Genomic DNA, 14864 nt, shown 5'->3' on the forward strand with positions numbered 1-14864 from the left:
GTTCTTGCTCCCTTTGTCATGGATTAATTGCCCATATAAGTGGTTTTACTTCTGGGCTCTCTGTTCTATTCCACATTGATCTGTGTGTCTGTTTTTGTACTAGTACTTTGTTTTCTTGAAGACTGTGTCTTCGTATTGTAGTTTGAAATCAGATAGTGTGATACTTTGAACTTTGTTGTTCTTTTTCAAGATTGTTTTGACTATTCGAGGTCTTTTATGTTGCCATACACACAAAATTATTTGTTCTAGTCCTATGAAAAATGTGGTTGATATTTTGATAGGGATTGCACTGAATTTGTAGATTGTGTTGGGGTAGTATGGCCATTTTAAAACTGTTAATTCTTCATGAGCACAGTAGATCTTTCCATATGTTTGTGTTGTCTTCATTTTCTTTTGTCAGTGTCTTACAGTTTTCTCTTTATAGGTCTTTTACTTCCTTAGATTACTTCCCAGGTATTTTATTCTTTTTGATGCAGGTGTAAATGAGATTCTTTTCTCTTTCTGATAGTTTGTTGTTAGTGTATAGAAATGCAGCAGATTTTTATAGATTAATTTTGTATACTGCAAGTTTACTGAATTCATCGGTGAGTTCTAATAGGTTTTTTGTTGGCATGTTTAGAATTTTGTATATATAGTATCATGCAATCTTCAAACATTGACAGTTTTTCTTCTTCCTTTCCAATTGGAATTCTTTTTCTTTTTTTTTTTTTGTTTGATTGCTGTGGCTAAGACTTCCAATACAATACTTCCAATACTTTATTTTTTAATAAAAATGGCAAGAGTGAGCATCCTTGTCTTGTTCCTGATCTTAGAGGAAATGCTTTCAGCTTTTCACTGTTGAGCATAATATTAGTTATGGGCTTGTCATATTTGGCCTTTATTGTTTTATGTTCATTCTGTGCCTACTTTGTTTAGAGTTTTATCATAAACGAATGTTGAATTTGATCAAAATCCCTTTTTATATCTACTGAGATGACAATATGCTTTTTATTTTTCAATTTATAAATGTGGTGTGTCACATTGATTGATTTGTGGGTATTGAACCATCCTTACATTCTTGGGTATAAATCTCACATGATTATGGTATATGATCCTTTTAATGTATTTTTGAATTTGGTTTTGCTAATATTTTGTTGAAGAGTTTTGCATCTATGTTCATCATAACTAACCTTTTTCATCTTCACTCACCTACCTATTTCTCCTATTATGTACTTTATCTAAGTGTTCAAGCCATATCTGGATAGTCTTCATATACTGTTTTTTAAAAAACTTTATTAGAAATTTAAGCATAATTGTTTTACAGTGTGCTGGTTTCTGCTGTATAATAATGAGTCATAATTGGATAGAGTGTATATGTCAATGCTACTTTCTCAATTTGTTCTACTAAATATATGATAATTGTTTTTCTCTTTCTGACTTACTTCACTCTGTATTGTAGGCTCTAGCTTCATCCACCTCATTAGAACTGACTCAAATTTGTTGCTTTTTATGGCTGAGTAATATTCCATTGTATATATATACCACATTTTCTTTATCCTTTCATCTGTTGATGCACATTTGGCTTGCTTCCAAGTCCTGACTATTATAAATAGTGCTGTCACAAACATTGTGGGTATATGTGTCTTTTTGAATTGTGATTTTCTCAGGTTATATGCCCAGTAGTGGAATTGCTGGGTCATACGGTAGTTTTATTCTTAATTTGTTAAGGAATTTCCATACTATTCTCCATAGTGGCTGTATCAATTTACATTTCCACTAACAGTGCAGTAGGGTTCTCTTTTTTCCACATCTTCAGTATTTATTGTTTGTAGTTTTTTGATGATGGCCATTCTGATTGGTGTGGCTTCCCTGGTAGCTCAGTTAGTAAAGAGTCTGCCTGCAATGTGGGAGACTTGGGTTCAATCTCTGGATTGGGAAGATTCCCCTGGAGAAGGAAATGGCTACCCACTCCAGTATTCTTGCCTGGAGAATGCTATGGACAGAGAAGCCTGGTGGGCTACAGTTCATGGGGTCACAAAGAGTTGGACACGACTGAGTGCCTTAACACTTTCACTTTCATTCTGATTGGTGTGAGATGATACCTCATTGTAGTTCTCATTTGTATTTCTCCAATAATGAATGATGTTGAGCATCTTTTCACGGGTTTAGTGGCCATCTATATGTCTTCTTTAGGGAATCATGTACTGTTGGTAGTCTTTCCTGGCAACCCACTCCAGTGTTCTTGCCCGGAGAATCCCAGGGATGGCGGAGCCTGGTGGGCTGCCGTCTGTGGGGTCACACAGAGTTAGACACGACTAAAGTGACTTAGCAGTAACAGCAGTCTTTCCTTATGGTCTTTCAAACCTAGTTCCTCCTCTAATTTTATTATCGTTACTTTACATAGTATTCATTATTTCTTACTTGAGTTGGAATATTCCTCTGAGTATTCCTGTCTTCAATCTTGAACCCCAGTGATCTGTATTCGTCACTGCTTCTAGTCATCTTTCTAAATTCTGCACCCCTTAGTATGGTATGGTCAATTCTCCATTATCTGCCTTCTGCTGGCCTCTCCAGCTTTTATCAAGAGCTTTCCCCTACTTCATACTTAATTTCTTGGTCATACCAAGCATTCCAGCTTGATTTGTGTCTTTTTACCTTTGTTTCCTATGCCTAAATGGCTCTTCTACTCTGCAGTGGGGTTAAATACCTACTGTTAGAAACCTGCTCAGCCTTCATGAGCTGAGCTTACCTAGGGCTGTTAAAACAAATTACCCAAAACTGGGTGATTTAAAACAATGAAATTTGTCTCCTACAGGAACAGGCTTCTTGTAAGCTAGAAGTCTGAAGTCAAGGTGTCATCAGGGTCATGGTCTCTCTGAAAGCTCTAGGGAGAAATCTTTTCTTTTAGCATCTTTGGCACCACTCTGATTTCTGCCTCTAACTTTCCATGGCCTTCTTCCCTGTGTGTCTGTATCCAAGTTTCCAGCATGACCTATCTTAACTTGGTTACATATGCAAAGACCCTATTTCCAAATAAGGCCACATTTATGGTTACCACGGGTTAAGAACTTCAACATGTATTTTGGGGGCACACATTCAACCTGTTAACACTGTGAAATCTGTTCTAACTCTACCTGTCCTCCGTCATATCACAGGGAATTAACCACTCTATTAATTTTGTCTCCCACCATACTCTCTGTAAACCTATCACTTGTTCTACTTATTGCTGATATGACACTGTTTTATTGTGAGACATCTTTTTCTGCTTATGGACCTACAGTCTAGTAATTCACTTTTCCAGCCTTCATATCTTACCCCCTAACTTTGTGCATTTATTCCTAGTAATTTTTCTAGATCAAGTTTGAATTTTCTTCTCCACTGGGTGCCTTAGTTAGAACAGCAATCTCAGTAATAGAAGTTTTTAAAATTATAGGGGAGAAATGCTACTAGAACTTAGCAACTGACTTAATTTAAGAGGGATGGGGTTGAGGGAGAAGGAGTAATAAAGATGACTTTGAGGTTTCAACTTGAGTTGACTGAGAGATGGGTGTGCAGTTAGCAGAAATCAGGAATACAGGAGGGTGATCAGCTTTGGGAAACCAAATGCTGAACTTAATTTTGGATATACTGAGTTTGAATTATAAGGGAAATATTTTTTCATTTGGGAAACTTGTTTATTTCTGGGAGTTTATCTAATTTGTGAATTGATATAATCTTAACAGATTAGATTAACAGAGATTAATATGTAAATATTATTTTACATAAAAATATACTTTTCTGTGAGATCTCTGTTAATTCATGTTAGTGATTCCAAAACATATTATAGTCTCTCCCTCTATTCTGTATTTGCCTCAAGGTCCCATAATTCTCAGTATTATGTTGAATTAAAAAAAGGTATGGCAATGGCACCCCACTCCAGTACTCTAGCCTGGAAAATCCTGTGGATGGAGGAGCCTGGTAGGCTGTGGTTCATGGAGTTGCTAAGAGTCAGATATGACTGAGTGACTTCACTTTCACTTTTCACTTTCATGCATTGGAGAAGGAAATGGCAACCCACTCGTGTTCTTGCCTGGAGAATCCCAGGGACGGGGGAGCCTGGTGGGCTGCCATCTATGGGGTCGCACAGAGTTGGACACGACTGAAGTGACTTAGCAGCAGCATTGCATTTTTAAGAGCAACAGTCAGGATTTAAAATAAAGCCATTCAGATATTACTATATTTCTCATTCATAAGACTTAAAGAACAAAGAGTTGGTATAATACTGCTTTTTAAAAAAAATGTAAATTTATTTATTTTAGTTGGAGGTTAATTACTCCACAATATTGTATTTGCTTTGCCATACATCAACATGAATCTGCCACAGGTATACACATGTTCCCCATCCTGAACCCCGCCTCCCTCCTCCCTCCCCATACCATCCTCCCGGGCCACCCAATGCACCAGCCCCAAGCAACCAGCATCATGCATTGAACTTGGACTGGCGATTTGCCTCATACATGATATTATACAGGTTTCAATGCCATTCTCCCAAATTATCCCACCCTCTCCCTCCCTCACAGAGTCCAAAAAACTGTTCTATACATCCGTGTCTCCCTTGCTGTCTCACATACAGGGTTATTGTTACCATCTTTCTAAGTTCCATATATATGTGTTAGTATACTATATTGGTGTTTTTCTTTCTGGCTTACTTCACTCTGTATAATAGGCTCCAGTTTCATCCACCTCATTAGAACTGATTCAAATGTATTCTTTTTAATGGCTGAGTAATACTCCATTGTGTATATGTACCCCAGCTTTCTTATCCATTCATCTGCTGATGGACATCTAGGTTGCTTCCATGTCCTGGCTATTATAAACAGTGCTGTGATGAACACTGGGGTACGTGTGTCTCTTTCAATTCTGGTTTCCTCGGTGTATATGCCCAGCAGTGGGATTGCTGGGTCATAAGGCAGTTCTATATCCAGTTTTTTAAGGAATGTCCACACTGTTCTCCATAGTGGCTGTACTAGTTTGCATTCCCACCAACAGTGTAAGAGGGTTCCCTTTTCTCCACACCCTCTCCAGCATTTATTGCTTATAATACTGCTTTTAAATATGATTTAGGGTTGGAATAAATTTCAGAGTCTGGAAGTATTTGATATTTCTAAGGAACTTCATAAAAGGGAAGTAATGTAGGACTGTAGTTCATTCTCTCTACATATTAGCTTTGGATTTTGAATTTTTTAGTCCACAGAGAAGACCCTTGAAATTTATATACTTGTGTTAGAAAATAACTTCAGTTTTTCATAACTTACCTTAAGTGAATGCTATTTGGAACTCAAGCATCAGAAAGACTTATTTTAACTTGGAATAAAGAAGTTAAGTACTATGATAACTTTTCATTATCTTACGTATTTTGAAAATTGTTTCTATTAAATGAACCAGTCTTTTATATGGAGTTTTTCAATTAATAGTTCTATATGGAGATGATCTCTTTGTTATTGTTGGGTTTTTGTTTTGCTTTCTTTGTTAAATTTCCTAAGTAAAGTCTTCTTAAGCAGTTTCTACATTTCTGCAGCTGGGATAAGTGTACTTTGTTTAGATTTCATTTAGTGCTAGATGTCATTCTCTTTAATGGTAACACGTCTGCATGAAAGAAAATTCTTTTAAAGTGGAGCTGCTGCTGCACTATTAAACAATTAGTGACTAGTGCAATTTATGCTTCGAAAAAAGGTAGTATGGAGTATGGTATAGACTTAGTTTTGGTTACTAAATTTATTTCATGCCATATATGAATGTTACTGTTTCAGACTCGGGAACAGGAGGAATTGGAAGAAGCTTTAGAAGTAGAAAGACAGGAAAATGAACAAAGAAGACTATTTATACAAAAAGAAGAACAAATGCAGCAGATTCTCAAAAGGAAGAATAAGCAGGCTTTTTTAGATGAACTGGTATGTATTAATGTTGATTATGATAAAAACATTTGTCTTCAGGGTTTATCTTTCCTCTTATGCTGGGTGATGGTATTTAAATGGCATTTCTATAGTTTGTGCTCATGTATTTACCTTCTATCCCTTTACTTTATTTATTTATTGATTTATGTATTGGCTGTGCTGCATGTTGGTTGCTGCATGTGGGCTTTCTCTAGTTCTGACAAGTGGAGACTGCTCTTCACTGTGGTGCATGGGCTTCTTGTCGCAGTGGCTTCTCTTGTTGCATAGCACGGGCTCTAGGCTCACAGGCTTCAGTAATTGTGGCACATGGGCTTTCTTGTTCTGCAGCATGTCAGAGATTGAGCCCATGTCCCTTGCACGGAAGGCAGATTCTTAATCACTGAACCTTCAAGGAAGCCCCTATTTATTTTTTTTTAATGTTTGTTAATATCCATTTTATTTTCAGATAACAGAGCAATACTATAATTAACATAAGCCAGTTTACTATTAATAGGATGTTGATGTGTTTCTAAGCTTACTGACTAAAACATGTTTTCAGAGCACTTTTCTCCTGATTGATACTGATTTTCTAATAACTAGCTCATTTTCAAGTATTTTGGCTTCATGCTGAAGTTTTAGTGACTGGTTACTCTGTGAGAACTGTATTTTGTATTTTTGCATGGGGAAAATACACTTGAAAGAAATGGTAATGTCTTGCAAGTTATTGGTGTTTTCTAGTTGTTAGTTGCCCAAGTAGTCAACATTATTAGATAATAGCAGGGATTACAACCAAGGTTTATGAGATGTTTCATGGATTTGAGAATATATTATTTGATGCTTATAAACCAATGTAATACTGATGAAATTGCAACATGGAAATTGTCCTTTCCAGTAAAGGCTTTTTACATCCTTCCTTTCCCCTTTCTAGCTACGTAATTAATTTCCACGTGTTGTTAACATACTTAACTCTTCAGTCTACTAGTTGCTATGCTGTTTGTTATTCTGTGACCAGGTGAATGTGTATGTGTATATTTTTCTACTGTGCTTTTGCCCTAAAAGCATTTAAGCCATATAACCAGGAATAAAAGGAGAAAGCAAGATTATTTATTAGTTTAGTACAAAAGTATTTATGGCTTCAGACCATGAATTTTAAATCATTTTAACTAGGTTCAAACACATCTTTGTTAATCAAAATAGGAGCCATTACAATCAACACATTTTTGCCAACGAGAAATAAGTTTGTTTATTCCTGTAGCATAAAAATCCCTGCTTCAGGATTTGATGAACTCTTGGAAATCGTTTTCTGCCTCCTGCTGGTTGTGGAAGTGTTTTTCCCTGCAAAAAATTATTAAGATGCTTGAAGAAATTGTAGTCAGTTGGTGAGAGGTGAGGTGAATGTGGTGGACGAGGCAAAACTTTGTAGCCCGGTTCGTTCAACTTTTGAAACTTTGGTTGTATGACATGTGGTGGGGCGTTGTGGTGGAGAATTGGACTCATTCTGTTGACCAGTGCCGGCTGCAGGTATTGCAGTTTTTAGTGCATATCATCAATTTGCTCAATATACTTCTCTGATGTAATGGTTTCACCAGGATTCAGAAAGCTGTAGTGAGTGGGTCATACTGGCAGCAGACCTCCAGTGACCATGACCTTTTTTTGGTGCAAGTTTTGGCTTTGGGAAGTGCTTTGAAGCTGCTTCTTGGTCCAGCCTCTGAGCTGGTCATCACTGGTTGTTGGATAAAATCCACTTTTCCTCTCACATCACAATCCAATCGAGAAATGGTTTATTGCTGTTGTGTAGAATCAGAGAAGATGACACCTCAAAATGACAATTTTTTTGATTTTTGGTCAGCTTATGAGACACTCACTTATCAAGCTTTTTCACGTTTCCAAATTGCTTCAAATGCTGAACAACCATAGCATGGTCAACATTGAGTTCTTTGGCAACGTCTCATGTAGTCATAAGAGGATCAGCTTTGATGATGCTCTTGGTTATTGTTAACTTCTGATAGCTGGCCACTGTACTCCTCATCTTCAAGTCTTTCTTCTCCTTTGCAAAACTTCTTGAACCACCACTGCACTGTACATGTGTTAGCAGTTCCTTGGTCAGTCTCTGCTGCTTTACAACCTATTTTGAACTCAAATAAAAAAAGTTGCTCAAATTTTCTTTTTGTCTAATGTCATTTCTGTAGATGAAAATAAATATAAAATAAACAGTAAGTAATGTGATTAACCAAAAATATAAAGTGAGAAATGCACATTAAAATGATGTATAACATAACTAAATTTATTTAAAGATGTATTCCAGTATTAGACAAATTCAACAATGTAAAACTGCAATTACTTTTGCACCAACCTAATAGAAGTAGGTGGGAAAGTAAGGACCTTAGTGAAGCTTAGACAGTAAATGTTTATCATAAACCCTATCTGCTTTGTATGAGTGGAGCATAAATTTGGTTCTAAAAATGAGGACAAGGAATTCCCTCGTGGTCTAAATGGTTAGGATTCGGCACTTTGAGTGTCATGGCCCTGGTTCAGTCCCTGATCAGGAACTGAGATCCCACAAACCACACAGGGTAGTCCAAAGCAAAAAAATGAAAATAGCAATGTATAGCATGGAAGATTTTTTTGTTGTTGTTAGTAACTTCCATTAAATTTTTTGAAACTATTAAGTGGAAGTTGTGGCTTTAACAATTGAAATGATACATATTGTGTTTTACATTTTTTGTGGACATGTCGCCTGTGAGACATTAAAAACTTTAAAGAATGAATTTGTAAAGCTTCACGTTACAGGTTTTTTTTTTTGAAAGGTTCTTTCTCTCATCATTTTATATAAAGAGGAACATGATTTTCTTTCCTTTGTACATTATTAATGCTTTCCTCTATACATTAATTCCAAATACTGAACTTAGATTTAAGACAAATATACACTCTAACTTTCTAAAAATGTTCCATTTATTATTAAGAATTTTTAGTTTTTATTTTGAGATTAGCTAGTTTTGCACAACAATTCTTTTTGTATATTCTTTTTATCTTTAGTCTTGTAGCATGAAATTTTGGTGCCTCATTGAGCTGCTTTTGGCTTTTGAGCTGCAGCTGCCAGTGTTGTACATTGTGTATAATCTGGAGTTAATATTGGTTTTTGTTAAGAACTGCCCTCCCCTTCCTGTTTTCCTCACCTGCAAGTCATTACTGTGCATACTTTCTTCACTATTTAGATCATGTAACATAGTGGTTAAATAATCTTTAACAATTTATTGTATTTATTAGAACAATTAATTACAGCAGATTGGTTTGAATACCAATTCAATTTGAATTTCTGGTTTTCATTTTCAAATTTATTTTTAAAGATTGTTACTTTAATTTTTGAATATTTTATTAAAAATTTTTTGTTAAAATGTTAACATCCATTTCATCCTTGTTGACCAATTGAAAGAATTCATTAAATTTCTTTTTATTTTCCTGAATCTGTATTAAGTATGTAAAAGAATGCATTGTATTTTTTCTATGTATGTTCATATGTTAAATTTTATTTAGAAAGACTGCATTATAAATGTATCTAGTAGCTTAAATCTTAAAACGATTCTCTGGATCTAATTTAGACAACTAGTGCAAGTACTCCTTATTAGTTTTTCTTCTCCCGTTTTTGGTCCTTATGCTAAAAGTCACTTTTTAACCTTTTAAAAAAGTATTGGCATTACATTATACTCTATGTGACAGAGTTTTAATGTTATGGTCGTAATCTTTATGACTTAAAATGTTGCCTAAAAAGTTCATTTATTTAATCCTAACTGTAAATTCAGAGTTGTTTTTTTTTTTTCCTAAAAGCTATTTGAAAAAAGATTTTTAAACAGGTCCTGACTTATTAAATATTTTTATATTCCTGTTAGAAACTTCTCTTCAGATTATGTCTTAAATTTTGCTAGGGCTAATATTGTCAAATGCAGTAGCTCATTTTTATTAGAATATTGTTTGCCAGATGGCTTGCTCAAAGTCAGTTAAAATAATCTTTCAAAATGGTCGTTATAAAGCTTTTAATGAGTATTACAGGTAGTCTTAATTAAAATTTCTTTAAATATTGAGCATTGTACCTTCAGGCTATTAAATAGCTTAGGGAACCTTTCAGGGTAAAAATGGAAAGCTAAGAATGAAATACTGGGTTAGCCAAAAAGTTCATTTGGGTTTTTCCATAAGATACTACTGGAGAGCCTGAACGAACTTTTTGGCCAACCAATAACTTGAAAGGCTGAATCTGCATTCTGTGTATTCCTAAGAGCATATGTTTCCCATAATTTATTTTACTCTATAGATTTTGTTGATGTGTAAACTCCTACTTATTTCTTTCTTAACATTTACAAGATTTTCAGACTCCAAAGTTTTGATTGCTAAAGTAGAGTACAGCAGATTTGAAGTAAATTGTATTGCCTTTGTACCAAAATTAGTTTTAGATTTCTAGAATGCTTATTTTTATTAAATTTCAGCTGTTTTACCAATACATTTTACTATTCTGGTTCTTTTATAGGAAAGTGAAACCAGAATTAAAACAGGCATAGTATTGATTAGCAACTTTTTTTGAAGTGCACATATTGTTTTGCTTTTATGTAAGAACTTTTACTTTTTAGAGTAAGTACTAGGTATGGAATTTGAATTCACTTAGAGTATTAATTAGGAAGCAATGATTTAGCTTTTTAGCCAAGAAAATTTATTTTTCTTCTGTTAGTTTTTACATGTAAAATGATAGTAAGAGATTTTAAAAGATGCTTTGGGCCATTGCCCATTTAAAATGTCCTTTAAGTTGACATTTTATTACAAAATTCCTAATGGGAATCTCAAATAGCTGTGGGAATTCACAGTAATGCCATACTTCCCAGGCCACCAGGAAAGTCCCAATACTATGATTAATGTATTACTAATGCTTTGTTGTAGAATATATGAGAGGTATTCAAGTATATTCTTCTAGAACCAAGTCTCAAGAATTTTGCTTCTTAATAAAGTTCTGCATTATAAATAAAATTTGTGTTTTTCCATTTACTTTTGAAACTTTTCATCTTTAAAACATTTGCTTTTGCAAACCACTTCTGTTGCAAAGTTTTGAAAAACAGATTTATTTTAGGATGATGCTGTTGAAATAATTGGCTTGTTATTTGAATTTCTTCTGTACTATAATCTTTAAACAAGTCTTTTAAATATATTTGTTAGCCATATTTGTGCCCCCAAATACTAAGTTGTTGGGTTTGGAAAGAAAATAGGTTCTACTATATCTTCACTTTTATATTACAAAATGTTTAACAACATAGTTTTTTCAGGATTAAATTCTGGGTAGTTACTATTTTAAAAATTTGTTAGACCATTTGATGACTTTATTTTCATAGGTCACCTTGGTATAGGAGATAGAAATGTATTTGTACCTTTCTTTCTGTTTACTGATACAGAGAGCAGTGTGTCTCTTTGTGTATGACCTTCTTCCTTTCTGGTTTCCTTCCGCATGTGTTTCTGTGTTCTTATTTAACTGACATCTCAGAAGGGAAAATGCTTTGCGTACATTTAGTTTAGATCTTAGCTGTGTAGCACTTTAAACATGTAAGAAGACTTCATTTTAAATAGAATAAATAACAGTTTACATATAAGAGTTAGTTATTTGATGATGTTATTAATATGTGTATATGCAGATTTGTATAGATAGCGGCCCTGTTTTAGTATAAATATAAGATATTAAAAATGTTTACTATTATTTTGCTAATTAAAAAATTTAGATTTAATTTATAAAAGTAAGTAATAAAGGAGAAAATAAATGTACTTTTGGTTGTACTTAACAATCATTCCATTGTACAAAAAACAGAACAAGGATCATTTCCAAACGGCCTCAGGTGAAATCTAATGGGAAACAATTTCAAGCCAGTCTGAATTCACTGGTTAAAAGAATGTGTCTTAGATAAACATCTGATCTAGGTTATAGTACTTTGTACTACTCTCTTTGTGATTAGCTTCTAATTTTTTTTATTTTAATAAATATATGGTTGGTTTCACTAGATGAAATAAGACCCTATTATATTGTCTTTAATGTGGATTTTATAAAAATCCATTTTTGTAGGTTATTTTGATTTATGAGTCTAAAACAGCCTTTTCTTATTATGGAATGTTAAAGTTTTTTGTAAAGTGTTCTCCATAAAGTGAATATTTAGGTTGACATCAAGTGCTTATGGAAAGGCATAATTTAAAATAAAAGACTGGTTGCTCTTTAGTTCTTTCTTTTTAACTTTCACACTGCACTTTAACTTCTCTTACAGGAGAGTTCTGATCTCCCCGTTGCTCTACTTTTGGCTCAGCATAAAGATAGATCTACCCAATTGGAAATGCAAATTGAGAAACCTAAACCTATAAAACCAGGGACGTTTTCCACAGGCATCAAAATGGTAAGCTGTATTTTATTGTTTATTTGGAACATATATGTCAAGTATTATACTTTATAACTGTATATTGATTTTTACAGATAAACTGGAAGATTCAATTATTTAAGATGTGTCTGATCTAGGCTACATGACTAGAAATAAAAATACATGCAGTATAAGAAGAAAGTGAAAAATAATAATTTACAGAGTATGCAACACAGTTTTGTTCTATATGATATTGAATTTGCATGTGTTTATTATTCTGTGTAAGTTTTTAAGCTTGTGGTATAGAAAAATATTTCTTAAAATGCAGACTTCTGGTTTCTGGTATGGCATGTGAGAAGCTTGGAAAGTGCCATTCCAACCTGACAACAAATAAAACTTAAAACCCACTGAAAAATCAACAAGTTTTTTTAGTACAGAGAGGTCACAAAGCAAGCCACTGCCCTTAAAATTGAAGAGACCAGTAGAGACTACAGTGAATCACAGCTCACCAGAACAGCAGCCTTGCTGGGAACCAGTGCTGGTGTAGGGAAACCTGAATTGGTTCACAAATTACTGAAGGCTCAGTATGGGCAACTCTTAAGAGTTAAAAACTCCAGGGGAAATGAATCATCAGAGGCCCCACACTTTTTGTGAGTCTTACCTGTTGTGTTTCAACCAGATTATCTCAGTGTATATTAGAAAAAATCCCCTCATGCTTTTGACACATGAAGGAAAAAAGGGGAACCGTTTTAAGATGTGCCAGAGCATTCTGTTCTTCCTAACAAGATTTGCCCTCTAGGATAAACTATTTTACCAGAGTCTAACTGAGTTTTATCAGAGCCTAACTGATCTGGGTGAAGGGAAATATCCAACTATAACTGCTCCAGTCTTAAATGTTGAAGAAGGGAAATACACAACTTCAATTCACTCTAACCATCCTGCCCTACCTGATGGCAGGGAGATTGAGAAGTGTGTGTGAAGTTCACAGTCCAGAAACATAGGCTTTCTAAAAGAATGAGACCTTATTATAGGACTAGGACTGTAAATTATTCTATCATCCCTGATACCGTCAGTTCAGTTCAGTCGCTCAGTTCAGTTCAGTCACTCAGTTGTGTCCGACTCTTTGTGACCCCATGAATCGCAGCACGCCAGGCCTCCCTGTCCATCACCAACTCCTGGAGTTCACTCAGGCTCACGTCCATCGAGTCGGTGATGCCATCCAGCCATCTCATCCTCTGTCGTCCCCTTCTCCTCCTGCCCCCAATCCCTCCCAGCATCAGCGTCTTTTCCATTGAGTCAACTCTTCGCATGAGGTGGCCAAAGTACTGGAGTTTCAGCTTTAGCATCATTCCTTCCAAAGAAATCCCAGGGCTGATCTCCTTCAGAATGGACTGGTTGGATCTTCTTGCAGTCCAAGGGACTCTCTGAAGAGTCTTGTCCAACACCACAGTTCAAAAGCATCAATTCTTCGGCGCTCAGCCTTCTTCACAGTCCAACTCTCACATCCATACATGACCACTGGAAAAACCATAGCCTTGACTAGACGAACCTTTGTTGGCAAAGTAATGTTTCTGCTTTTGAATATGCTATCTAGGTTGGTCATAACTTTCCTTCCAAGGAGTAAGCGTCTTTTAAATTCATAGCTTCAGTCAACATCTGTGGTGATTTTGGAGCCCCCCAAAATAAAGTCTGCCACTGTTTCCACTGTTTCCCCATCTATTTGCCATGAAGTGATGGGACCAGATGCCATGATCTTAGTTTTCTGAATGTTGAGCTTTAAGCCAACTTTTTCACTCTCCTCTTTGATTTTTATCAAGAGGCTTTTTAGTTCCTCTTCACTTTCTGCCATAAGGGTGGTGTCATCTGCATATTCGTGACATTGTACAGGAGACAGGGGTCAATACCATCCCCATGGAAAAGAAATGCAAAAAAGCAAAATGGCTGTCTGGAGAGGCCTTACAAATAGCTGTGAAAAGAAGAGAAGTGAAAAGCAAAGGAGAAAAGGAAAGATATAAGCATCTGAATTCAGGGTCTCTCAGTTGTGTCTAACTCTTTGCAACCCCATGGACTGCAGCATGCCAGGCCTCCCTGTCCATTCACCAACTCCTGGAGCCTGCTCAAACTCATGTTCATCGAGTTAGTGATGCCATCCAACCAGCTCATCCTCTGTCTTCCCTTCTCCTCCCGCCTTCAGTCTTTGCCAGCATCAGGGTCTTTTCCAATGAGTTCGTTCTTCGCATCAGGTGGCCAAAGTATTGGAGTTTCAGCTTCAGCATCAGTCCTTCCAATGAATATTCAGGACTGATTTCCTTTAGAATGAACCTGTTGGATCTCCTGGCAGTTCAAGGGACTCTCAAGAGTCTTCTCCAAAAAGCATGAATTCTTCGGTGCTCAACTTTCTTTGTGGTCCAACTTTTACATCCATACATGACTACTGGAAAAACTATAGCCTTGACTAGATGGACCTTTGTTGGCAAAGTAATGTCTCTGCTTTTTAATATGCCAGCTAGGTTTGTCATAGCTTTTCTTTCAAGGAGCAAGTGTCTTTTAATTTCATGGCTGCAATCACCATCTGCAGTGATTTTGGAGCCCCCCAAAATAA

General features: G+C 35.5%; 1 protein-coding gene across 4 annotated transcripts in view; it reads left to right on the top strand.

Moving 5' to 3' along the window:
- The window catches only part of MNAT1 (MNAT1 component of CDK activating kinase), a 210938-nt gene that overhangs the window by 75867 nt on the left and 120207 nt on the right, over positions 1–14864 (top strand). For all 4 annotated transcript variants that reach the window (XR_011568942.1, XR_011568943.1, XM_070797695.1 and 1 more), the window contains exons 5-6: positions 5769–5909; positions 12176–12301. Coding sequence is in view for 2 of the 4 variants with exons in the window: in XM_070797695.1 (XP_070653796.1) it covers positions 5769–5909; positions 12176–12301 (267 nt within the window). In the remaining 2 variants the exon portion in view is untranslated. The remainder of the gene's footprint in view (positions 1–5768; positions 5910–12175; positions 12302–14864) is intronic.

The sequence above is a fragment of the Bos indicus genome, chromosome 10, assembly GCF_029378745.1.
Source record: "Bos indicus isolate NIAB-ARS_2022 breed Sahiwal x Tharparkar chromosome 10, NIAB-ARS_B.indTharparkar_mat_pri_1.0, whole genome shotgun sequence".
In the NCBI taxonomy this organism is placed as follows: Eukaryota; Metazoa; Chordata; class Mammalia; order Artiodactyla; family Bovidae; genus Bos; species Bos indicus.